Source organism: Pezoporus occidentalis, unplaced genomic scaffold (genome assembly GCF_034315485.1).
Source record: "Pezoporus occidentalis ecotype Australia unplaced genomic scaffold, CSIRO_AGI_Poc_V1 ctg177, whole genome shotgun sequence".
NCBI classification, from domain to species: Eukaryota; Metazoa; Chordata; class Aves; order Psittaciformes; family Psittacidae; genus Pezoporus; species Pezoporus occidentalis.
The window spans coordinates 558,345-584,805 of NW_026913607.1; the positions used below are offsets into that span (position 1 = coordinate 558,345).

The 26,461-nt window shown below is 50.9% G+C and overlaps 1 protein-coding gene across 1 annotated transcript; it reads left to right on the forward strand.

The window, feature by feature from the left end:
- Window positions 1–3,752: 3,752 nt before the first annotated feature.
- On the forward strand, window positions 3,753–25,024 carry CD101 (CD101 molecule). Its single transcript, XM_062614688.1, is given in 16 exon segments — window positions 3,753–3,795; window positions 4,759–4,929; window positions 4,932–5,252; window positions 10,244–10,349; window positions 10,351–10,611; window positions 10,613–10,644; window positions 13,375–13,565; window positions 13,568–13,760; window positions 14,452–14,565; window positions 14,568–14,759; window positions 14,879–14,896; window positions 15,693–16,136; window positions 19,539–19,552; window positions 20,154–20,201; window positions 21,605–22,076; window positions 23,675–25,024. Coding segments are annotated over 16 exon segments (2,847 nt in total). The 3' UTR covers window positions 23,902–25,024.
- Window positions 25,025–26,461: the final 1,437 nt, after the last annotated feature.

The following is a 26,461-nucleotide window of genomic DNA, read 5'->3' on the forward strand; positions in this document are numbered from 1 at the left end:
GGACTATACCCCCCCTCCCCATTTGGTCACAAGAACAGCCTGAAATTCAGGAAGCTCTCTATGGCACCCAGTTGCTAACAACTAAGCAGGCACTGTGTGCCTTCCCTCTCCAAAAATGCCTTTGGGCAGCAGGGCTCCCCTCCAGGGCAGGTTATGCAAGCCAAAGGGTGAGGGGGCACCAGGAAGAGAGGGCTGTTTTCTCCTTGCCCCTTCAGCCTCTGCTGGGACCTTGCTGCCTCAGATTACTCTCTTGCTCTTTTGCCACCTGTGCTCCAGTATTTGGGGAGCCCCAGGGTGCTTGTCTGTGTGAGTAGAGATGCAGATGGTGAGTCATTGCTGAGGACTGGCTTGGATATGGGGCTGAGGAGATGGTAGAGCCATGGCTCTGGGCAAAGGCCACAGAGCTTGTGCTCCTCTCAGAGCAATTGGCTTTCACTTGGGATGTTGCATAGCAATGTCAAAACCTCATGGAAGATCCCTTTCTTTAACAAGCTGGGTTTTATTTCTCCCAGAGCAAGCAACCTTGGCAGCGGCTGAAAGCACTTCCTGTGCAAAGCCAGATTTGCCCAAGACATGGTTTGAGGTCTGCTTTCCTTTGAAAGGTAGGATTTGTTGGTACTTTCCAGCGGGTGGGTTTAGCTGTGGCCTCTGCTGTGTTGCGTGGAAGCCAGCAGTAAATGTGATGGCAGCAGGCAGAGGAAGCCACAGGTGCTCTAGTGTCAGGCACCCAAATGGGATGAGGGAGCTCATGGGGGCAATATGGCGAGACAGGGCATCTGACTGCAGCCTCTCCCCTGTGTTTGCCTAATTGCTTTTGGCTCTCAGCAGCCTGTTCCCCCTAAAAACCAGCACTGACCATGGGATTGCCTCCTTCATCCTCAATAGCTTTTTCTGTAGCATTTCTATCCTGCTATCGAGTGATCCTGCCTTATACCCATCCCTCCTCAGGCTCCTTGCAGTGTGCCAGGGGGCATCTGGTCAGCACTTGTCTGTCCAGGAGGTTTCCAGGTCACTGTGGATGTTGCTGATTGCTGCTGTGCTCTTCTGGGCAGAGTCTAGCTCCACCCTGGCTGCATTGGGTTTGGGGAAACTTTCCATGCTACATTTTTGGGGGTGTTTTTCTGGGAAGCTTTGGCCCAAAGTGACTGAGCAGCATCCAAAAAAAGAATGCCTGCAAAAGGGATCCAGAAGGAACAGAATGGGTAGGGGGGCATGCAATTAAAGAGGATCATCACCTGCAAGAAAGCCAAAGCCAGTGCTGTGGGCAGCCTGACCTCCAGCCTTGTGCTCTAGAGTGGGAGATGGTGGCACCCTGCTGCTTAGGTGCTGGTGGTAGCCAAGCTGTGCTAGGGCCTGCAGATCAATAGTAGTCAATTACCATTGCCCTAGTGAAGCACTTCAACTCACCAAGCCTGGTTCAGAGGAAGCAAGTCCTCTGCTCCTTGTAGGTACAGACAGGAACCCTTTGAACTGTCCAAGATGCGTATTTCCCGCTCACTTCCCATCTGATGTCATCCCCAGGAAAATAAGGTAAAGGGATCTCTCTCTCTCTATGTGTTTGGCTTCCCTGATTTTTCTAATGGCAATGTTATCTTTTGTAAAGGATTCTCTGATCCTCTTCCTTCATCCTGCTTTGTGTGTTTAATAGTCCTGCCATATGTCTGGTTGCACTGATTTCCCAGGGAGGAAGAGAGTAAGTTTTAGACTGCACAGTCCAAGGGAGCAGGAGCTGTTGGTTTTGTCTCCAGAGCATCATCACTGCCAGTGATAGGGCTGGGCCAGGCAATCCTATTCTTCCTGATTTCTCTATTGCAAATGTAAGCAGCAACTCATGCATCATTAGAGTTGCAAACTTGGAATTAAACTGTCCCCTTGTGTGTGTTTATCTGCACACTGACTGTCAGAAGCTCACTGAGGTTGAACTCCAAGTTTCCTTTCCATTTACACTGTTGCTGTAGCAGAGATGCTATTCCCTCCTCCAGAGTGGTAAGCAGGTTGGCTTTCTGTCAGCGGGATCATCCCCCGGGGTACTGCTGGCAGTTAGGTTGCTCTTGAAAAGCAAATCCCTTCATCCCTTTTCTTCTGAAACAGAAGGGTTTCATCCTGCACAGGGAATGGAAGCCTTTCACAGGGTTATAACTGTGTCCTACTTCCATAGGGTGTGGGCCCCCATCACCAGCAGAAGTGCTGGGGCACTCCACTGCTTCCCAGCCTCTGCTGTATCTGCTCACCACCTCTGAGGAGCCAGTACGTGCGTTTCTGTCCCATGTTGCACCATCTTCTCCCAGAACAAGTGCTGCTCCTCTGCTCCATTTCATTCCAGAGAGGGTAGGTGGCAGGGAACAGGTGATATCCTGCAGGGACCTCTCTGCCTCCTGCAGCAGCCGATTCCCCCAGACTGGATTTGGCTCTGGAGAGCTGCGTGGTGCTGGTGTGGAGCTGGCTAATGGAGGCACCAGCCTTGCAGTGAGGAGCCTCTATATTCTGGCTCCTCAGGCTGTCATATGAATCAGTTTATTAAACAGGGAAAGGAGGGACCTTGTGTTTGTTTTTGTTACATGAACTTCATTCCCTCTAGGAGTCCCACGGGATCAAGCAAAAGGACTTGTTTTACGGTTGGTTATTGTTTGTGAATCCCTGAGCTAATTTAGTCATTCAGTGGATACCCCAGCAGCACAGCGGGAGCAGCATGGCTCAGGGGTAAATGCTTTGTGCTGTCATCCTTTCTGGGGAAGAACAGAAAAACTAAAAAACCTACCCCACAACCGAAACAACAGCTCCAAACAAATCTGTTCAGAGAGTGTCTCTGGTTTGAGTCCCTTGCCTTAGAGGCTGCCAACAATGTGCCCCATCAGCCTCCCACCATGTCCTTGGCCCCAGGCCATGCACTGCTGATGGCACGATGCCATACAGCATCTGATACAACCACAGCACTTGCCTTTGGGGCTATGCCAGCAGCTTCCTGGCCCGTCTTCCCAGCACAGCTCCTTGTGATCTTGCCACCCCTGGAAGCAGTGCTGCTCCAGGATCCCCTGAATATGGGTGCCTACCCATGGGATATGCTTACAGGAGAGCTTTCCCAGCTGACTTCTGGTGCGTGGTTATCCTTTGAGAGTTGATAGGCTTTCTGGGCTGGGATGGCTGTTACGACAGAAGGTCTCCTGCCTGTGTAGCCAGGCTGGTGAGGGTTCTGTGGGAGAGGCACCCCACTTGGGTTGCCCACTGCACTCTGAGGCAGAGCTTGGTCAGCCATCCTTGGGGAGCACTGTGCCACCCCAACTTGTACCTATGGCATCATGCTGCTGTCTGCAGCTGTGGAAAAATAACTAGCTGTGGGGAGCTTCATCCCTAGAAATCTTCCCCTGTTCCTCACTGGGGCCTGACCCCTCACCCTCTCTGTTAGCCAGGAGTGAGCTGTTTCATGGAACAAAGTGGAAGTCATGAGGCAGAAGGTTAGCCTGTGAGCTGCTGTCCAAAGGCAAAGCCACTGGGCACCAGGCAGCAACAGCCTCGGGCATCAATCACCCTTGCAGCATGGGGCTGGGGTGCTCAGTGTCACCTCCCACAGGCATGTTACGTTGCACCCAGCTTCCCAACTGGGTGCAACGACATTTTTGACAGAGGAACAGAGGAAACCATCACCACAAGGCAGCTTTCTCCTAGATACTTTCAAAATAGAAGAGTTGCTGTCACCACTGTGTGAGAGCCTTCCGCCGCCTCTCTGGGAGCAGACACAAGCAGAGCTGTTTTCCATGGGGCTGGGGCAGTGCCTGCCAGCTGCCTTCCTCCTCCTGGGTGAGTGTCCTGCCTAGTGGTGGTGGCGGCTTTCCTGGGGTAGGGGGGGGATATAAAGCACCCCCTCAGTACAGATGAGACATTTGCAGGTGGGTGGCTCAGCCAGCACTGCTCTGACTCCATGGTCATGGGAAGAGCTGCAGTGGCATGGTCTGCTTTCGGCAGTGTGCTTTCACTGCAAAGCAATAGCCTGGACCCTCCCGGGGGTTTGGTGAGGGGACATGAGCACCCCTGTTGTGTGGCTATGGGGAGCATGGAGGGGGCTACTTCATCTCCCCTTCCCTTGGGAGGGGGTTTCTGAGGGTTCCTTAGGCTGTGCTGCCACCAACTCTCTTCCCTGAGCTGGTCTCTGTGGCTGGTTTTTGACTCAGTGCCCACATCCAGTGGGCGTTTTGCTTGGTGTGCCTGTTGGGCATTGAAACAGAGCAATTGTCACCACTGGGAGCTCTGCAGGAGGGGAGGGTGCATGGGTGGCCATCACCAAAGCCTCTTCAGGCAGAAACAGAGGGGAGCCCTTAGGTTCTCCTGGTGCCCTCTGCCTTGCTGGCCCCATCTCCCGCATCCTCCCTGGTTTCTGTCCATGGAGCACCTCTGCAGCACCCAGCCTGCCGGTTCCCTCTGCTACACACATCCCTTGGCTTCTGCATTGCATCTCCTTCCCTTGCAGTGGACAGCTTTGGCAACTGCTCCCTTATTCCCCCTGCTGTGCAGGACCTGAGTGCTTGGCCTTCTGAATTGTAACACTCCACAAGCTTCTTCCAGTGGTCTCTACCTGGTTGCTGGCTAAGAGATGCTCTCCTGCCACAAGCAGGCTTGATAACCTTCCAGCCGTAGTGATCTGATCTGTCATTTGAATTCCAGTGTGGTAGAGACAGGAAAGTTTAGAGGTCTGTTGTAACAGGACTTGTTCTTGCAGTCGCAAGGGGTGTGACGTCCCTTGGACTTCATGCTTCAAAGAATGAGATTGCGCAGCAATTCTTTTTAGTTGTGATCTCTTGCACGTCCAGACCCACTACTGTTTTGAGTGTGCAGCCCTTGGGCAGCACATACCCTTGCGGTGTGATGACTGTTTGCCAGCTGGCTTGAGCGCTGGCCAGCAGCTGGTGACTGTTAAGAAGGGGCCCTTCTACCTCATTAGGGTTCCCACATCACGCTGTGGTGCAAGGTGAGCGGCTACCAGGGCCCGTCGGAGCAGAACTTCCAGTGGTCCATCTACCTGCCCTCGGCCCCTGAGCGGGAGGTGCAGATCGTCAGCACCGTCGACCCATCCTTCCCCTACGCCATCTACACCCAACGCGTGCGCAGCCGTGGGATCTACGTGGAGCGGGTGCAGGGGGACGCCGTCCTGCTGCACATCACCGACCTGCAGGACCGGGATGCTGGCGAGTACGAGTGCCACACGCCCAACACTGACGAGAGGTACTTTGGGAGTTACAGCGCCAAGATGAACCTCCCAGGTGGGTCCTGAAAGAGAGCCCTGCTTGCTGCTGGGCAGGGGCACAGTCAGGTTTCCACTGCCTCCAAGAGCACAAGAAGTGCTCATCTCTGGGTCTCTGACAGAGGGGCAGCTGGGAAAAGGGGTGGTTAATGGGACCAGGGGACAAAAATTTTATTACTCTTCCCCCTGTGGGATTGCTGCTAACTGCTGGGCATACCCCTGGTCATGTCCCCTTGCAGGTTGCTCTGGCCTTTGCCTCCCAGCCAGGGCAAGGGGAAGAGAGAGGAAGCCTCTGCTGTCCCATGGCCCGACATTTAACTTCAGCTCCTGACTCAGCCACAGCATTTCTCAGCTAAGCACTTAAGAAGACAGAAGTTTTCAGGCTCAGTACGTTAGCTGTTGATGTACTCTCAGGTCAGGGTGTAGGACTTGACCCAAGCATGATACCCACATATGGAGGGAAGCAGCAGGGAAAGGGGAAGGTAACAGGGGGGAGAGGCAAAGGGAAAGGCTCTACTGTGAGCCCATGGAGTTACATGATGGTATGGTCACAATGAGAACAATCAGCCATTGGAATAATCTCCCCATGAAAGTGATGGACTCCACAGTGTTGAAAGTTTCTAATATTCAGCTGGACAGGGTGCTGGGACATCTCATCTAGGTCATGCTTTGCCTGAAAGGCTGGTCCAGATGATCCTTGAGGTCTTGTTCTGGGTTCAGCAGTAGCAGTCATTTTTAGTCCTTCTTAGTAGTTGGTGTGGTGCTGTGTTTTTGACTTCCGGCCTGGGAACAGTGCTGATAGCACCGATGTTTTTAGTTACTGCTCAAACGTTCAAGGACATTCTGAGTCTCATGCTCTGCCGGGGAGCAGGGGAAGCTGGGAGGAAGCAGAGACAGGACACCTGACACAAACTAGCCAAAGAGGTATTCCATACCACAGCATGTCATGCCCACTATATAAACTGGGGGCAGTTACCCAGAAGGGCTAGATCACTGCCGGGGTCAGGCTGAGTATTATCAGTCAGTGGGTGGTGAGCGATTGTATTCTCTTCCCTTGTTATTTTCCCTTATCATCATTATTATTGTTGGTGGCAGCAGCAGTGGTTTTGTGTTATACCTCAGTTACTGGACTGTTCTTTTCTCAACCTGTGGGAGTTACATTCTTTTGATTCTCCTCCCCATCCCTCTGGGAGCAGGGAAAGGAAGGGGGTGGGGGGAGTGAGAGAGCAACTGCGTGATTTACAGCTGAGCTTAAACCACGACAGGCCCAATGTGGGGCACAAAGGGTTGAGATAACGACAGATCTGACCAGAGTGTGTCTAATCATGTTCATGAAAAGCATTAAGTGTTTCTGATTAATAGTCACTCGTCACAAAGCTGATTTATTGGCTCTCAAAGTTGTTGCTCTTGATCTCACAGTTTCAGCATGTCGTACCTTACTTACAGCCGGTATTTGCTGTGTTAGTATTTATTGGCTGGGGACCTTGGGCTAAGGTTCTTGTCTCACTGTGCTTTATGGCAATGACTTGTAATATGGGTGGGCTCCAGCAGCAGGGCGGGACGGACGTGGCCGTGGACTCTTGTACCTGGCCGTCCGGCTGCTATTCACCGTCCTGGCCCCCATCCTCTCCTCTGTCTTTGTGAGGCTGCAAGGAGCTGAGGGGGAGCGGCCCCGGGAGCCAGCGGTGGCCAAAGCGGCCCGGGAGAGCGGCCCCAGGGACCAGGAGGCTGGGAGGGGGCAGCTGCCAGTGGAGGAGGTCAGGGAGGTTGAGAAGGGGAAGGTGGCAGCTGCCGAGCAGCGGGAGGAGGCAGCGGAGGAGCTGAGCCCTGCAGCTGAGCCCAGCCCCGTGGCAGCTGAGAGCATCCCCCAGCAACCACCTGCTGAGCCCCACAAGTCCGAGCCCCAGGAGGATGCAGAGAGCAAGGTACCACCTTTGGACCTGCCTCAGCTGAGTCCAGCCTCGGGCACCCGGGACAAGTGGAGGATGCAGGAGACCATGCAGCCTTTCCCAGCAAGGCAGAGGAGGAAGATCTGGACTCGGAAAAAGAGAAGCTGGTGGTGGGAGAGCCGGCAAGCACAGCAGCTACACCAGCCCCAGTGACAAGTACAGCAGCATCGTTAGAGAGTTCTGAAGGTTTTGAATGGCCTTTGGCTACCCCTGGGACCTGCCTGCTGATTGTGATGGGGATCAGCATGTTGATACAGTGTGTTTTACCCATGACCATTTTGTCTGATCTCGGAAGTTAAGCAGAGTTGGGTTTGGGTCTTGTCTAGGGTTAGACGATGATATAGGAGGACTGTCGTGGTTTAAACCTAGCCAGACAGCTTGTTCACTCACTCCCAGTGATTGGTGTCAGGCTGGAAGCAATTGAGGCCCGCGTCCCCCCCCCGCCAGGGACTCTCCCCTTCCCCGCTCCCAGAGGGATGGGGAGGAGAATCAAAAGAATGCAACTCCCACGGGTTGAGACAAGAACAGTCCAACAAGCAGTGTACAACACAAGTCACCACCGCTACCGCCAACAACAACGATAAGAGAAAATAAACAAGGTTTAAACCACGACACAAGGGAAGAGAATATGATACCACCCGCCGAAAATCAAGTCCCACCCAGAAGACCCCATGTTTTTCCGGGTAACTCCCAGTTACCCCCCCGGGCATGATGTGCTGTGGTATGGAATACCTCTTTGGTCCGTTTGGGTCAGGTGTCCTGTCTGTGCTTCCTCCTGGCTTCCCCTCCTCCCTGGCAGAGCATGAGCCTCACAAAGTCCTTGGTCAGGGTAAACATTACTGAGCAACAACTGAAAACATCGGTGTTAATCAGCACTGTTCCCAGGCTGGAAGTCAAAACACAACGCTGCACCAGCTACCAAGAAGGAGAAAAACTGACTGCTACCACTGAACCCAGGACAGAGGACCAAGAGGTTTTCCCCAAGGCTGGACAGTCATAAGTGGCAGGGTGTGTGGGACAGTACGGGTGAGTATCTAGTCCACGGGGCCCCTCCCATGCTTTGGAAGCATTGGAGATGGAAGGCAGATGTATGGAGTCCCAATCAACAAGCTGCAGAAACTGCTGAAGGGGAGGGTGAATTATTTTGAACCTGGTGGGCCCATGACACTTCAGGCCATCGCAGCAGAGATGCAACATAGAGACGGAATCATGATCAAGGGGTGGACTTGGTAACGGACACTATTGCCCAGGTTATTCACGAATGTGAACACTGCACACAGCCTTTCCTGCTCTGAAAGATTGTTACAAGAGATGGAGCCTGACATCATGGACCAGATGGACTCAGCAGCTTTATAGGGATTGGTCCATGCCCTAAGATAAGAGTGCACTGAGATAAGAATGATGGTATATTGAAAATGTGGGATCTGAGCATGATGTAAATGGTATGGAATAAGGGGTAGGTACTGTCCTGGGTTCAGCAGTAGCAGTTATTTTTTCTCCTTCTTGGTAGCTGGTGCAGTGCTGTGTTTTTGACTTTTGGCCTGGGAACAGTGCTGATACCACCAATGTTTTTAGTTACTGCTCAAATGTTTGGTCTGGCCAAGGACTTTGTGAGCCTCATGCTCTGCCAGGGAGGAGGGGAAGCCAGGAGGAAGCAGAGACAGGACACCTGACCCAAACTGACCAAAGAGGTATTCCATACCACAGCACGTCATGCCCAGGATGTAACTGAGAGTTACCCGGGAGGCCTAGGGGACTGCGGGGTTGGAGGAGGTATCGGTCGGTGCTTCGTCGTGCTGCGGGGGCGAGTTATCAGTTGGCAGGTGGTGAGGTGTTGTATTCTCTTTCCTTGTTATTTCTGTTACCATTATTATTGGTGTTAGCAGCAGTGATTTGTGTTACACCTCAGTTACTGGACTGTTCTTATCTCAACCCATGGGAGTTACATTCTTACGATTCTCCTCCTTATCCCTCAGGGAGCAGGGGAAGGAAGGGGGTGGGGGGAGTGAGAGAGCGACTGCGTGATTTACGGCTGAGCTTAAACCATGACAGGTCTCTTCCAACCCGGTATTCTTTGATGCTATAGTAGTAATTCCCCTTGGTATTCATCCCTGTATTCTCTTTATGCTAGTGGTGTACCAGTCTGCACTTGGGATTGTGAGGGGCTGGATGTTAATCTCTTTGGGGTTGCCTAATTAGTACTGGTCATAGTTTGACTAAAGAGGGTACTGCAAAGAGCTTCATTGTGCTTTCTTGCTTGCTGAGATTTTAAGCACTTCACACACCTTTGCATCAGCTGATGAAAGCCTTGTCAATCAACTACGAAAGATATTTCTCCTATGCTGTCAGATTCATAGAATCATAGAATAGGGTTGGAAAGGACCTGAAGATCATCAAGTTCCAACCCCCCCTGCCATGGGCAGGGACACCTCACACTAAACCATATCACCCAAGGCCTCTTCCAACCTGGTCTTGAACACTGCCAGGGACAGAGCATTCACAACTTCCTTGGGCAACCCATTCCAGAGCCTCACCACCCTAACAGGAAAGAATTTCCTCCTTATATCCAATCTAAACTTCCCCTGTTTAAGTTTTAACCCATTACCCCTTGTCCTGTCACTACAGTCCCTAATGAAGAGTCCCTCCCCAGCATCCCTATAGGCCCCCTTCAGATACTGGAAGGCTGCCATGAGGTCTCCACGCAGCCTTCTCTTCTCCAGGCTGAGCAGCCCCAACTTTGTCAGCCTATCTTCATACAGGAGGTGCTCCAGTCCCCTGATCATCCTCGTGGCCCTTCTCTGGACTTGTTCCAACAGTTCCATGTCGTTTTTATGTTGAGGACAGCAGAACTTCACACAATACTCCAGGTGAGGTCTCACAAGAGCAGAGTAAAGGGGCAGGATCACCTCCTTCGACCTGCTGGTCACGCTCCTTTTGATGCAGCCCAGACTGATTCATTAGGGCTTGACCACAGTTTTGTAGTGTCTGGCACGTTGCCCATTGAGGCCCAGAGACAATTTTCCCTCTGACCATCTGCTCTCTGTTTCTTCCCCATGCTCAGTGATTGCAGACACCCTCTGTGCTTCCCTGGCACCGCAGGTCCTCACCTGCACCGAAGGGGATGAGGTGGAGCTCACCTGAGAGGTGTCCAAGCTCACTGCCCAACACACATCTCTCTATTGGTTGGTACCATCTTCATGGAGCAGGAGAGCACTGCTCTGAGGAGGTCCTCACCCTCTCCAAGGACTTTATCTTGAAGCCAGGGCCCTCTTACATGCAGAGGGCTCTGGTGGGAAACGTGCAGCTGAATAAGATTGGGAGCACCACATACAAGCTCTCCATTGAAGGAGCGGAGCTGTCTGACCAAGGGCAACTGTATTGCGAGAAAGCTGAGTGGATTGAGGATCCTGATGGGATGTGGAAGGATATCTGGGAGGACATTGCTGGTGATCATGAGCCAGGGTAAGGTCCTTGTAAGCTCACATGTTCATTCCAACTCCTTTGTGGATTTAAGGCTCTATAGCAGTAGCCTTGTCTGTTCATGCTGTCACCAGTCTGCTGGCTTTCAGAGAAACTGGTGTTGCTGTTTATTAGACCATCTATGTGTCCCTTCCTAGTAGTTCACATATGGTAGTAATGGAACTGTGGGTCAGACTGTGCTTTGAAGAAGGTGCACCTAACTCCTGTCTTATGCTTTAGGAAAATGTAATATGAAGTATTTAGAAGGAGGAGACTTAGACTTGCTACCGTGTGTAAGGTGGATTAAAATAGGAAAGCTTAAAACCAGCCTTTTGCAAGTGCTGCCTGTCCTCCCAAACACCAGTCTTTGCCAGGCACCTCATGTTCCCTCTGCCCAGCAGCTTCCCATGGCTCTGGTTCCATGGTTCTGGGCAACCTCATCTAGTTGAAGATGTCCCTGCTCACTGCAGGGTGGTTGGACTGGATGAGTTTTGAAGGTCCCTTCCAAACCAAACTATCCTATGACTCTATGGCTCCTGGCATCTCCAGATTCTGTGCTGCATCTCCCAGGGCCAATAAGAAAATCCCTCTCTCCCCACTGCCCTGGGATGGTTACAGTGTGTTCGCTGCCACTCATCTGAACACATGCCTTTTGCTGGCTGCAGTTGTTTCCCTGCTCTTCCCTCAGCTGTGGGTGTGTAGCTGTGCCCAGTTGAAGGGAAAAACTCCCTTTCTCACAAGTAAGTTTTACCTTAAAGCAGCCAAGACAAGTCTGCATCTAGTTGACACCCTTTAACATATGCAGTAAAACGGGAGCAAGTCTTTCACTGAAAACCTGTCTGGGGATGTGGTGTACCCTGTTCTCATGCCTCAGGGAAGATGAAGGAGGCTGCAGAGCTGGGGCAAGGAGGGAAACCAGTGTTTCATGGTAGGGTGCAGAGCAGGAAACCAAAGAAAGGGAAGGACCAAGCATCCTGTCTGTGACTCAGGAAGGCAAGGTACTGAGGGAGGGAAGCAAAGTGCAGTCTCACACTGTCAACAGTCTGGTTCCTAAAACCTGGCACAGCTTTATTCCCCTTATTACACACTGTTTGCAGCAATGGCTTTCCACATCTGCTGCTGCCTGGAGAGCAATAGCAATCAGTGTGCTTTCCTGCATCCATCTGCTTATTCAAGAGGGTTCATCATGACCAGTGTGGCTTTGGGTACCAGTGCCACAGGATTGTTTAGAAGTAGAGAAACCTTGTCAGAGTTTACTGTTTGCCCTGTGGTAGCTGTTAAGGGTATAAGGCAGGCGATAGTGGGAAGAGGACAACATGGCGGTTGTATTAGAGCTGCTGGTATTGCTGGGGGGTAAATAGCAACGGACGTATGAGCCTTCCATCCTGTCAGCATGGTCCCATGGGAGAGGCCAGCCTGCAGGGCTGAGCATCCCACCACAGCGGCAGCCAGTGACCACTCTGACCATGGCTAACCACTCCACTGGTTTCTATAAACTTTCCAACAAATATTTGGGAATGCAAAACACATCTGCAGTGGCTGGGATTCCTGTTTGCAAACTGTTTATGAACCAGTGTTTAAATTCACAGGGTACTCTGCTTTCAATAAATTACTCAAGCCCTTCCAGTGGCACTCTGGGAGCTGCTCTGTTTTACCTCCAAGCTACAGCACATAGCCTTGCCCTTGTTAGACATGGGGGACCCTACAGTGACCCAAGGAGATGGAGTGTTGTGGACCAAACTGCCTGCCCATGGAGTCTGAGCTCAGCCCTACCCCTGTTTTTGGCTGTGCCACTGCTGTGTGGGGTCATGGCACAAGGTTTTGGGGCACCCTGTGGGTCTCTGCCTGCATCCACTCCTCAGCCAGACCAGTGCCGGGAACCAGAGCGCATTAGTGGCAGAGGCTTTGAGGCCCTCATAGGACCCAGAGACTGGGTCTTTACTTCAGGTGGAGCTGACTGACCAAGAGGGTCTGCCAAGGAGAAGGTGGCTTTGTGCTCCCCATGGTGCTACCCTCTTTGCTCAACGTCTGCTGCTTGTCAGCATGAGGGACAGGGCAGGAACCTAGGAGATGATCTCCACCTCCTCTTGCTTTCCTCCAACTTCCGCGTGCTGTTACAAATCTTGATATTTCTGCTTCCTGTGGAACTACCCCAAAACTTCTCTATCTTGGGGAGCATCTGTTGCCCACATCCTGCAGCAGCCAGTGAGGGCTGCAGCGTGTGGGACCACCAGCATCAGATTCAGACAAGCAACTTGAGTGCCAGACCTCCACTCACCTTTTCTACAGACAGCAGAATTAAAAACACCACTGAGTGGTAAAGCCCCTCTGTGCCCCTTTCCGGCTTAAGGGATATTTGTCACATGAAACAGAAGAGCTCCAGGAAGTGAGACAGAGCAGCTCCCCCCAAAAAAAATGATGCCTCTGGGTTAGGATGCCTGAGCTGAGCCAGGGGTGGCTGTGGCCCAAGGCCATCTTGGGGGGTGCTCTGCTGTAAAGAGGGGAGCTTAGCTCCACTGGACTGTGGTGCCTCCTCCACCTGAGATTGCTGGTTAGTGCCTGGCAGCTGTCTCTCCATGGGCAAAGTTTTCCATCCTGATGACTTTTCTTATGAAAACTGTTTCAGCAGAGAATTCCCTCACATTTCCCTCTGCGCAGCCATCAGTGCTGCCAGGCAGGAGAAAAGCATGAGCAGGGCCACCTAGCACACTCTTTGCTTTTGACTACCCACAGCTAGAAACATCTCCATGGACGTTGCTGTTGCTGAAAACTCCCTTTCTGAAGGTGATGCCTTGCAGATAAATTGCTTGGTGGGATCTGAGAAGAGCAACAGCAGGCACTTTCAAGTGCTTTGACTCCTCAACAGCATGGAAGTGGCCAAGGCTGACCACCATGGGGTATTGTCTTTGGAGGCAGAATATGAGGAGAGAGAGAGAAGCTGGGGCAGCTCCAAGCATTCAAGCAAAGCAATATGGTTTATGTCCTCACTGTCTATGAGGTGGGGCTGAAGGACAATGGGACATACTGCTGCTCTGTTTCGGAGGTGAAGACTCCTGGAGACTTTCACAGCATCCACACTGTTCTGTCATCAGGCACCCAAGTGAATGTGAAGCAGAGAGGTTGGTAAATCCTAGTGGCTGCTCTTCTGGGTAAAGCCTGCAATAATCCCTGACTAGGGAACACTTCAAGTCTGGCCTTACCTTGGTAGGGGCAACACACATGCTGTTTACAGCAAAATCGCAAATGTGCCATAGGTTTTGGTAGATAATAGTGTAAAAAGCACTTGCTTCTGGCAAACATTAGCATGACAAATGCTGCAGCTCTCAATAAAGTGTAAATCTACAGCTTAGGCTCTTTGCAATGTTTTGGGGCAAATAGGTACAGATTTTTGAGGAGGTTTGGTCTCCCTGTGTCTTTGGAAAATTGTGAGCAATGCCTGTTGCTGTTCTGAGGATCATGGGATGGACCCAGCAGAGCAGGTACTTCTGGATGAGGGGAATCGTTGCTATTTCCATCAGGGTGATTTCATGGTTTTGGAGGGATTGCTTGTAAGAAACCACTCTGAGAGATGTGCAGGAGACTCTTGGTTTTCTTGTCATAGCTGTATGATGACAATTCTAACGTATCAGGAGATGCCTGTTGAGACTATTTCATAAACATTTCTTTATGTATCCGTGTCCCAAGAAAGGCACTCCTTTCTGTTTCTATTATCGAGATTTATCTAGTCTCTCCATTTAATGCTGCAGTATCTCTGGCTTTCTCTGAGGAGCACAACAACTTCCCCTCCAAGTTGGTAACTGTTATTTGCAGAGAGCCAATTGTGCCTGTCCATGTCCACTAGCACGCTGCAGGTCATGGCAGGAGGTGCCCTGATCCTGCTTTGTGAGGTGCAAGGAACCATCAGCCCTATGTTAGTGTAGTGGGGTGTCTGCCACTGCAGCACCCAGGTCCTTGGTTGCTGGTGACCACCATGGAGCAAGATGGCACCCTGAGCCTGGGCAGCACCTACCAGGACAGCAGGATTCGGGGGAGCCTCCGGCTGGAGAAAGCAAACTCTGGTGCCTTCACCCTGGTGATCCCCAGCATGTTAGATGAGGATGACGGCGGGCAGTATGGCTGTTAAGTGACAGTAGTCCTGAAGCCAGAGCTGGATAAAGGAGAGGGAGACAGCAGTGTCAGCTCCATGGGAGGGTTAGGCCACTCCTATTTCTGGGCTTTCAAGCTGTATGTGCTGGAGGCAAGGCTGGAGAAGCGGGTGGACAGAAGTCTGCTGTGCTCTAAGCTCCACTGCTGCTGTTGCAGGATGACCTGGGGCTGATCACTTGGCCCTGGCATGCTTCAATTACCCCCATTTCTAGCAGAGTGCTTAAGTCCTCCATGTGACATGTTTTCAGAAGGACAACTGGGACAGAACAGCTAAAATGCAGAGACCTCAAAGACAATGGCTTGCTCAGGAGGTCTTTCTGACTGTCCCTTAGCTTAAAATACAAAATATCTGTTCTAGCAGCATAATTACTTCTAGTAGTTAAGCTCAACAAATGCACTTGCTGTGTCATATGGTGGCCTTTGTCAGAGAGACACCCCTGGTGCAGTCATCGCATTTCTTCTCCTGCCCTCCTGTCTGTGCACAGAGCTGCTAACCTCCCTGCATGCTAACCTCCCTGGCATACAATGCCCACAGCGTTTCTTTTGATTGCTGGAATGTGTGCCTTTATGGAGAGGCAGCTTTTGGCTGTGATTTAGGGTGGTTTTCCTTTCTTATTGCTGGGCTGCACTTCCAAGCGCACTGGTTGGTCCAAACAGGGCAGCAGCATCAGCAGAGGATCCCTGGCTCCCTCTTGCAGGATGGGACTGGGGAGCCTGGAAGAGAGGGTACTCAGGGTTACCCGGGTTGTGGGAGAGCAGGGGGTGAGGCAGGAGAGAGGGAGGGTCGGTGTGGGGCTGGAAGAACACAGGACAACCCATGGGACAGTGGCACTGGCAGAGGAGCAGCAGGAGTGCTGGCTGCCATGGGGCTGAGGTGGCTGTGGCAGTGGGGATGTCCTGCATAGGAAGGGGGGTGACATGGGGCAGGATTTCTGTCGTGGTGCCAAAGGCTCTCTCTTCCCGAGTAGGTCTTGGTCTGTACGCCATGCTGAGAAGCCGAACCGTCACTGTCAGATATGGGCAGAGTTTTGAACTCATCTGCCAAGTGAGCACTAACTATACCCTTAGGGAGGTGCCAGTGTCTGTGAGGTGGTTCTTCCAGCCCAGCCGGTCCGGGGGCCACTATCAGTAGCTGGACCACAGCACCATGGCCTGTGGGACTGTGCAGCCACACTTCCAGGGGAAAGCTCTGTTGATGAAGGCTGACATCTCCTTCAGGCTGCCCATCCACAGTGCCAACAGGTCATACCTGTGTGAGGTGGAGGTCTGGAGGAAGAACACCCTGCTGTTGGGGCCACCAGCAGCCCCCACCAAGTCCAATCCTGTGGGAATAAAGGTGATGCTGCCAGGTAAGCAGTGCCTCAGGTGCTTCTTCAGCAGAGGTCTCCTCTTCTGCAACTTCAAATCCATCAAACATGATTGGGGCATCTAGGACCAGTGATGGCTGGGGTGTCCCTAGCAGAGTCACCTCCCAGGGCTGCAAAAGACGGTGCTGCCTGTCCTGTTTCTTCCTCAGCACCCACAGCTCCTGACAATACTCTTTGTGGCGAATTTGGTGTTGGGGAGTGAAAATGCCTATTTATTTGCAGATTATGCCAAGTATAAAGGGCCCTCCAGCCCACCCTCCCTGTGCTTGCTCCCTGCTGCATGGTGTCAGCTTGCTGTGCTCACGGATGGGGCTGGTGGAGGAACTGGAGGTATCCCAGCCAAAGCCTCTAAGCCTGTGGAGGCGGGTGTGAGAACATGTGTTTGGGTTTTATTCCCCTCTTGTCTGTTCTGCCAGCAAAGGAGAATTGTTGCTCATTTTTTTTGTGCGTTAAGTGCTCCTTCCTCTAATCCTTGGATTTTCAGAATTGCAACCCAGTGAACTGAAATTATGTATTTTCTGTGGGTTTTTTGTTTTGTTTTGTTTTGTTTTTTTACAATTCATGGATTTGCGGTATCATAAGCTGGTAACATTTCCTTCCCTTTTCAGGTTTGTTTCCATGGTGCTCTCCCTCCTGCTCCACTGCTGCTCTTTCCTTGCCCTTGCAGAGCTGGATGCTGGGACGCTCTGTGTTACACCTGAGCTACAGCCACCCAGGGCCAGGAGGTCTGTGGGGTGTACTGAGGCTGGGGGTGACAACAGATAGTGCCTGTGAGTGCATGTTAGTGGTTAAACGGCACTAAAGATAAGCAGGTGTAATTGTAGAGCATCTGCACAGAGGAGACAGTAGCAGCAGAGATACTACATTTGGCTCCAAAGGTATCGCAGCTGCAATGCCGTTAAAGATATTGATAACTGGGAGGGCACAATGCACAGTGGGAGGTGGCTGCTGGCTCTAGTGCTGTCTCAGGCAGCATGAGCCAGCAAAGGAAACTTAGGAAGGGAGAGAAGTAATTCTGGGAAGGAGGCCGGCTCTAGAAGCAATGGGATGAGGCACAGCCATGTCCACAGTCTCTTCCCCCAGCTCCAGCAGTGAGAGACTCTCAGTTAATTAAATAGAAATGGAAAGCATGTCTTTCTGTCCCAAAGCAACATGGAGGCAGCTGCTTTGCCCTTTTTGGTAATTGATCTTTAGTGGTAGCAAGAGGAGAGCTGGGGGTGAAACAAAGCTAGATTCATGGCAAGTACTCTGCTTCCTCTTGAGGTGATCTCTGAGAATGTAACAGCAATTTTCCTCATCAAAGTCAAGTGCTTACCCCAGCAGTTCCTGTGGCTTCTCTCTGAGCTCTAGTAGCTTTTGCTTCTCAACTATTTTCTGTCTCTGCGGGTGTCAGGACAGGCCATACTCAAGCCACAGTGTCAGCCCTCCCTTTTGTGTCCCTGAATAAAGCTCCTGGCCATCAGGAGGCTGCTGTGTTATATTCCTCTGTACTGAGCAGCTGAAGTTAAGAGCCAAATCTCTTGCTTTTCCCAGTGTGATCAGCTCACCTGTCAGAGAAACACGGTGGCTGAGGTTGGCAGGGACATCTGGAGGTCATCTGCTCCAAGGCCCCTGTTGAAGCAAGGCCACCTAGAGTAGGCTGCCCAGGACTATGCCCAGTGTCCCTCTCTGGTGTTTTGTGCTTCCTTAGAGCTGGCTGTGGGCTGGGTATGCTTTTAAATGCTGAAGTCCAAAGATACCAACTTGCATCTGGTTCATAAGTGCACTCAAGCCTGCTTGATCACGATGTGTGTTGATCTGATTGAATTTGCATAGCTTTCTAATTATGGTGATTGCTTTCCCATCTTTTCTGCTTTTTGCCCTTACTTGTTTCTTCAGAGCAGCAAATGTGCGCTGTGAAACACAGGGCAGCACTTTGCTGATCCCTTGGGAGTGGCAATCTCCTAGACATCCCAGTGGACGTCTCTGCTGAAGTGAGGTAGTAAGCAGGTACTGGGGCTTGTGCAAGTCCCATTGTGGAAGAAACTGTCAACCTTTTGGTGAAAAAGTGTGTATGCAGTGTGGAGAGAAGAGGGAGGAAGAGCAATAGGGTGCAAAGAGAAATGAGCAACATAAGTGGATGTGAGCAGGGAGGTTTTGTTGGCAGACAGGGTGTCAGGAGTCATCAGTTGGGATATTTTGCATTGACCAGTCTCAAGAAAGAGACTGATGGTCTCTGAAGTGGATTGCACAAGTTTTGAGAAGAAATGCTTGAAGAAAGGGGACATGAGTGGACTTTATTCTGTGGTGTCTCCCTTCCCCACCAGTCCCTGTAGGAGAAGCCACAGCTCCCTCCTGGTCCACAGTCCCTCTCCATAACCTGCTGCCATCACATCCCTTGGGGAAGTGCTGCAGAGAAGAGCACCCTACTGAGCCTGTGGCTGAGGGCAGGGGCTGAGATGCTCTGCAGGGACATCTCAGTGTGTGTACTTGAACTGGCACCCAGGAAATGAGCTTAAGAGAGCTTGGCTGCCCCTGTCCTCCATGGCACAGGGCATCCTGCTGCTCAGCTGGTAGAAAGGAAAATGTAAGAATGGAAACTCAGCCTATGTTCACTTAAAATCCTGATGGTGTCTCATGCCAAGTCATTTCTATTTACCCACAGGTAGATACCTGTGTGTACCTCTTCCCCTGACTGCTGGCCTCATCTGGCAGAGGTGGTATCTCAGCTGAGGAGAAACAGGTAGCTGGAGGCCCTTTGAAGAGACTGGTTCACAGCCTTTCTGTTGCTGGAGGAGTAGGAAAGGTGTTAGCAAGAGGTGGTGTGCAGCTGGAAGGGGGTCTCAAACCAGGAGCAGCCATGTACCCTGCTAGGGGGGCAGAGCTGCAGGCAGCACCACAGCTCTCCTCTCCTGATGTGTTCACTGCTAAATTGAATAATTGCTGGGTGTAATCACGACGGATGTTCAGGACTGTGTTGTGTGGGTTTGGGTTTGGGTTAGTAACCACAGCAAAGATCTGAGATGGCAACTGTTCGTGAAACCCACTCAGGCTCTGCAGTCTCTCTGAGCTAAGACATTTATTCACAGCCTCCAAAGTGATGTGCTGTTTTTGTCACTTATGTGTGACACTTATGTTCAAGCCCCTTGGTCCCCCAGGCTCCTCTGCTGCTTCCCTGTCCAGCAGCACCCAGGTGATTCCCTGCCACAGTTCAAATAAGGGTGTGTGGATTTGTTCTTTCCCTCCTCCCACACACCCAGTTACAGCATCCCTTATTGGGTCTTTGTCCTCTTAGCACCCTCTTTCTCCCTTCTCTTTCAGTGGGCCTCTCAGGCCAGCCTTCCTCTCCAGCATCTTCTTATTGGCAGCTGCAGCCAGCATGATGATTTTGTTTCTCCATTTTAGAAAGCAAGCTTTGGGTGGTGTCATGGTTTAAACCCTAACCAGGCAGCTTGCTCACTCACTCCCAGTGAGTGGTGCCGGGCTGAGAGCAATAGAGGCCCCCCCCCCTGCCCCCTGGGGCTCTCCCCTTCCTCGCTCCCAGAGGAACAGGGAGGAGGATCGAAAGAGTGCAACTCCCACGGGTTGAGACAAGAACAGTCCAACAACCAATGTACACAAAGCACCGCTGCTACCGCTACTACCAACGACAACAATGATGAGAGAGAATAACAAGGGAAGAGAATACGATACCACCGGCCAAGAAATGAGTCCCACCCGGAAGCCCGTGTCCTTCCGGGTAACTCCCAGTTACCCCCCACCCCGGGCATGACGTGCTGTGGTATGGAATACCTCTTTGGCTAGCCTGGGTCAGGTGTCCTGTCTCTGCTTCCTCACGGCTTCCCCTCCTCCCTGGCACAGCATGAGCCTCACAAAGTCCTTGGTCAGGGTAAACATCACTTAGCAACAACCGAAAACATCAGCTTCACCAACACTGTTCCCAGGCTGGAAGTCAAAACACAGCACTGCACCAGCTACCACAAAGGAGAAAAATGACTGCTACTGCTGAACCCAGGGCAGGTGGCTACAGAAGATCACTCTGTGGAAATTGCTGGCGGTGCTGACACAGTGTCATTGTTTAAACCCTAGCCAGTTAGCTTGTTCACTCACTCCCAGTAAGTGGTGCCTGGCTGGAAGCAATCGAGACCGACTCCCCCCCCCCCCCCCCCCCCATGGGCTCTCCCCTTCCCTGCTCCCTAAGGGACAGGGAGGAGAATTGAAAGGGTGCAACTCCCATGGGTTGAGACAAGAACAGTCCAGCAACCAATGTACAACACAGATCACCACCGTTACCACCAACGACAACAATGATAAGAGAAAATAACAAGGGAAGAGAATACAATACCACCTGCCGAGAAACGAGTCTGACCCAGAAGCCCGTGTCCTTCCGGGTAACTCCCAGTTACCCCCCACCCCGGGCATGGCGTGCTGTGGTATGGAATACCTCTTTGGCTAGCTTGGGTCAGGTGTCCTGTCTCTGCTTCCCCCTGGCTTCCCCTCCTCTCTGGCAAAGCATGAGCCTCACAAAGTCCTTGGTCAGGGTAAATATTACTTAGCAACAACTGAAAACATCAGTGTTATCAGCACTGTTCCCAGGCTGAAGTCAAAACACAGCACTGCACGAGCTACCAAGAAGGAGAAAAATTGACTGCTACTGCTAAACCCAGGACACACAGCCATTGAGTACAAACTCCCAGAGGAAGCATCAGGAAGGACCACACTGGAGTTCAAGCTCCCAGGTGAGCAGAGGGTTATCCCTTGTATAAGTGCTGCTGGAGGAGGCTGGAAAAGTTTATTATGGGGCCTCCCCAAAGCTGGCAGGGCTTAGGGAAAAGCAGTGGCTCCTGCGCTGGATCTGAAACTTGGGGATGCAGGAGGCATCAGTGCCTCTTGAAGGGAAATAGGGAATTAGGGGGATTTACTACATCCTCCCAACCCAGACAAGCTGGTATTTTTGCCACTGGCAGATGCTGTCTAATGCTTCATAACAGAGTGAATCATGGCATCTTCTTTTTCCTCCAGCATGAGGTGTGCTTTGTTGGTTGTCAGTGCTCAGAATAGAGAAGAAGCCCTTTTCTGGTACTCCTGAACATCTTGAAGCCAGACATTCAGTTTTCCTTACCCTGCAGCATATTGCTGTGGGGAACAAGGCTGAAGACTCAGCTGCTCCCTCCTTCAGAGCTGCACTGCTGAGGTGCATGCTGGGTGTCCCTGCATCAGTACTTCCCTCTCTCAGCCTCACTGGGTTGCAATTCTAAATAAAGCAGATCAGAGAATTCCAGCTTCCTAAATAGCATTTTGTCTAAATGATGCCCTATCACATATTTGGAGTAGGTGGGAATTATTACAGCAGGGGGTTATGAATAGGGGGCAGAGATGATGTTGGGGGAGGGGAACACCTCATGGAGCAAGGGGTCTGTGGGTGTCCTGCAGAGGCTCTTGCCATCCCAATTCCACACACTTTATGCTAGAGGATTTCCATCAGCCTGCAGGCACAGACAGACGCATTTATATGGCAACTCAACATATCTTTCTGCTCACATCCTACTTCAGGGCAGGAGCTGCAGCTGGAGAAAACCAGCCGCATCATCTTGGCGAGGGAGGGAGAGGAGGTGACGCTGCACTGCCTGTTGCAGGGTGCCCGCCTGCCCACCACCTGCTTCTTGGCCACATGGTTTAGGGGCAATAAGAGCAGCTGCATCAGGACCCTGCTCACCCTCCACCATAATGGCTCTGTCCAGTACCCCCGGGAGAGCCTGGCAGGGAGGCTGTGCCTCCGCCACCCTGCTGCCAATGACTTCAACTTGACACTGCACAGCATGGAGCGGGGTGACACTGGGCTGTACCACTGCTGGGTACAGGAGTGGCAGCAACAGGGTGAGGGGAGGGACTGGTTTCTGCAAATCTTGGCACACTTGAAGTACATCCAGTTCGTTACCATCCTGATGGGTAATGCTGCTGGGTGGAAGGGGCTCCTCATCCCACATTAGTGATGCTGGCTGCGATGGCAAAGGTGCCGTGGGGCCAGGAAGGCTTGCTAAGGGATTGCAGAGGGGATCAGTGCTGGGGATATCACCAGAGTTATGTTGGGAGCCAGGAAGAGGAGCCCTTTGAGGGACATGTGCTATGGGCCTGGTGGGCGAGGCAGTGAGTCCCAGTGTTGATGATCTGCCAGGGCTGAAACCCAGGTGCTTGGCATTGTAAACATTGGAGGTTGTGGTTATATGGGATATGGAGGGCTCTGACTGTGAGGTATGTGGTCCAGAGGGTACCATTCAGTGCACTTATGTCTGCAGTGCTCTGTGGCTTGTGTGCTCTCTGTGAGACCATGGGCACAAACCATGTGCCATTGGGACCAGAACTCTTAACTGTTTTGGGGAAAAAATTATTTCTTGCTGGCAAGTCCGTCTCCAGTGAGGTCTCTAAAAACAGCCTTTGTCCTCTTAGGGTGAGTTGGGTGCATGACCAGTGCAACGATAGAGTTGTGTGCCTACATGTGTGTATACTTCTGCACGAGTTACCTGTACTGACCATTGTGGAAGAGCTCAGGGGACCCTTCCCTTGTGCCGGCTACTGGCACAGGCAGGCATGGAGCCTATTCACATGTGTTTGCAACTACAGCAGAGCTAATCTGGATTTAATTGCATAGGGAGGGACTGACAGTGTTTCATCCCCCTCCTGTTTTGTTCCTGCTGTTGTCCATCATGGCTCCTTCTAGCACTTGGATTTTTCTCCTTCATCAGCTCCCTCTGTCTCTTGTGATCCATTACTGGTGGAGTAACCACTGCTAAAATTGCTTCGTAACTGCTGAAAAATTCTCCTCCATTTTTGGTGTGTTTTTGACAAGTGGTTTTCATGGTTTTCACAAAATCCAGGAGAAGCTGTGGGTGCCCCATCCCTGGCATCAAGGCCAGGTTGGACAGGGCTTGGAGCAACCTGCTCTAGTAGAAGGTGTCCCTGCCCGTGGCAAGGGGTTGGAACTGGATGAGCTTTAAAGGCCCTTCTAACCTGAACCAGTCTGTGAGTCTGCGAAGATCAGCTGGGTGTTTGTTCGTTCTCTCTCTTTTTCTCTTGTGTGCATATGTGTTTCTTCAGTGATGCAGGTATCTCAAAATGCCCTTCTGGATCACAAATTCAAATGTTTGAGCAATTGCCAAGGGGCAATGACATAGTCATATGCCAGTATACCTACAACCAGGAGTAATTTCAGCTGAACAAACCAGGGCTTTATCTGACCTTCCAAAATAAGAAATTGAAGCAAATTGCATGGTTTCTCTCCCCCTTCTCCTCAGGCAGCCTATATCATAGAATCATAGAATACTTAGGGTTGGAAAGGACCTTAAGATCATCTAGTTCCAATCCCCCTGCCGTGGGCAGGGACACCTTATGCTAAATCATATCGCCCAAGGCCTTGTCCAACCTGGTCTTAAATTCTTAAAAATTGATAGGTATTGAAGATTGAGGGGAAGTGGTAAAAGAATAACCTATAGAAAAACAGAGAGAAACTCAAACTACTTGGGGCCTCACTCCTTTTTTTTTTTCTCCAGAGTCAACCATTTTGTCTAGAACCTGCTTATCCCCATCAGTGCTGAACTTCATTCTGTACTTACCACTGGTGCTGATCCTTCTCCTGGCCCTTGCTGTGTTGTGTTGGTACTTCAAGTTCAGAAGAAGCAAGAAGGGTAACATTACAGGAGACCAGCTGATGGAGCTGCAAGGGGCTGGAGGGGTTGATAAAACAAGGGTCTGCAGTGGCAGATATAATTGAAGGAGATATAATTGAAGGAGTGGAGCTGGACAGCTGAGGGGGACTGAGTACTTGCAGATGGGTTTGTTATCATTATGTAGTAGCTTTTGCAATGAATCCTTGAGATTGTGTGTTTTCTCTCAGTGGAATGAAGCAGCTTTGGATTACTGAGCATATAGGGTTTTCATAACAAGTGTTCCTCTCTCCTAGGTTAAGTACCCACCCTTTTCAGACTCTGTTCATTGTGGGGTATTTGAGGTCCTTGCAGTATGTGTCTCCCACTGTGGATGAAAGTGGTGTTATTCCTTGGCAAGTATAAAGGGAAAAACAGCTCTTTTTGCACTGTGACACCAAAGTATCTAATTGCTACTCATTTTAGGTGACTTGACAAAAATCTCTGTGGCTAGAAACTAGTGGCAGAACTAGAAACAGAGTATTGGTGTCCCAGTTTAAGGCATTACGCTTGCTTTTGCCCACCTTTTGCTGAGGACACTTTTTTTTTGCTCATTGTTTTGCTCAGACACTGCTGTCCCCTCTTTCTGAGAGTGCCTGTGCCCAAAGAGCATCTTCTCTGAAAAGAAATGGTCTTCATCACAAAACCTGTCACAGGAACCTGAGGACTGAGCAAGGCTGGCTGGGCCTGAAGAAAGTCCATAGCAGGACTACCACAAAAAATGAATCTTGTAGACCCAATACAGGACTCGTGTGAAATCTTGGATCCCAGAAGGAAGAAGTGGACGCCAAGACATCTTGGAGGTGAGTGTAAAAAGACGTCCCAGCTCCTTTGTTTGGTAGGTCTGCTGTAGGGGAAGTCCAGCCTTTCATGCCTGGACTATCTGTGAGTCAGGAAGCTGCGACCTGGTATGAAGTGCCTCCTTGTTGTACCATGTAATAAAAATGTCATGTGTTTGTGGGGCAGCTCCTCTGTGCTCCAGCATCCAGCTCAGGCTCACCTTTTCAAGGTTGAGGCATTCTCCTACCTGAAGGCTGGCTGATGCATTAGAGGAAAGAAGATTTCAATCCAGTCCCTGTAAATCAAGGGATTGTCAGCCCCTACTTGTGCAAAGTGGGAAGTTCAGGTTAGATACAAGGAAGAAGTTCTTTACTGTGAGGGTGGTGAGGCACTGGAACAGGTTGGCTGAAGAAGTGGTGAATGCCCCATCCCTGGCAGTGTTCAAAACCACGTCGGACAAAACCTTGGGTGACATGGTTTAGTGTGAGGTGTCCCTGCCCGTGGAGATGATCTGCCATGGAACTGGATGATCTTAAGGTCCTTTCCAACCCAAACCATTCTGTGATTCTGTAATTCTATAATTCTGTGTGGTCACAGCAAGTTGTAAGATCAGGCATCACGGCGACAATGCACTGTCCTCAAACGAAAGTCGCCATATAGAAAGCATGGCAGATGTTTTATGTACCTGCTTCCTCTGACCAGGGGAAGGTTGTTAAGAGATACCACTCCTTTCTAGACGATTTGCTCATATTCTTCACTTTCCTTACACTTAGAAAAGCTGCCTACCCTGTCACAGGGAACTGGGAGGTGTTTCAGTCTCCCTCTTCTTGAAAAAAGCACTTTTGGCCTAAGTTTGAAGGTGGCTGCGCTTGTTTCCCTGTTCAGCCACCTGCTTGCTCAGCCTTTCCCTGCGGGTTGTGTTTTCTGGACCTTGTGCAGCTTTTCCCTTTGCTGCCTTGACCCTGGCTGTCTCTCCTGCGGTGTGAGTTCTCAGAGCCGTACATGGGGCTCTCCACAGAGATTCCCCCCCGCCTAATGGGTTACATCCATTTACACATCCCAGTGGGATGTTTGGTTTTCTCTGTGTGTGTGACAGCATGGCACTGTTTGTGCTTGGCTCGCAGTCAGCAGGCTCTTCTCCTGCAGACTTGCTGTCTAGCAAGTTGTTTCTGCTGTGTGTTCGGGCTGTTAACTCTTCCCATCTAGTGGAAGCATCATTTGCATGGGTCTGTTGAACAGCTTTGCGCACCAGTACAGGACTAAGACAATAAGCCTTTAACTCATGGACCAGTTTCAGTCTATTTTGACAGAGAAACAGATGCTCCCAGGGCATTAAACTCTTTCAAGTTTCCTGAAAGGTGGTAGCTGGATGGTGAGGAGGCAGGCAAGTTGTCCCACGAAGGGAAGGTTGCAGTGTGAGTTAAGTCAGTTAATTCATGCAAAAGAAAAGGAAGAACTGTTTTTGACCATAAAATATTGACAATTAATCTGTGCAAATATTCAATCTACCAATTTTGTGCTGTCCCTTTGTGTTTTCATTTGAATTGTTTTCTTACCTTGCCCATAAGAGTACCTTGGGAAAATACTTCATAAACCTTGGTAATGTCAAGAACGTATGATGCCTACAGCTTACCCCTTCCCACAAGGTTTGCAGATTTCTTGGAGGGGAGAGTAGGTAGGTCTGACATGCTTTTTTCTTCTTTAAAACAAACAAAATAAAGGTTATTTTCTTTTTTTCCTTGCATTCTTCTAATATGCTTCTCAGTACTTTCTCCCTGTATTTACATGAAGATTGCGGTTAATCAGAATCACAGAATGATTTGGATTGGGAGGGACCTTAAAGCTCAT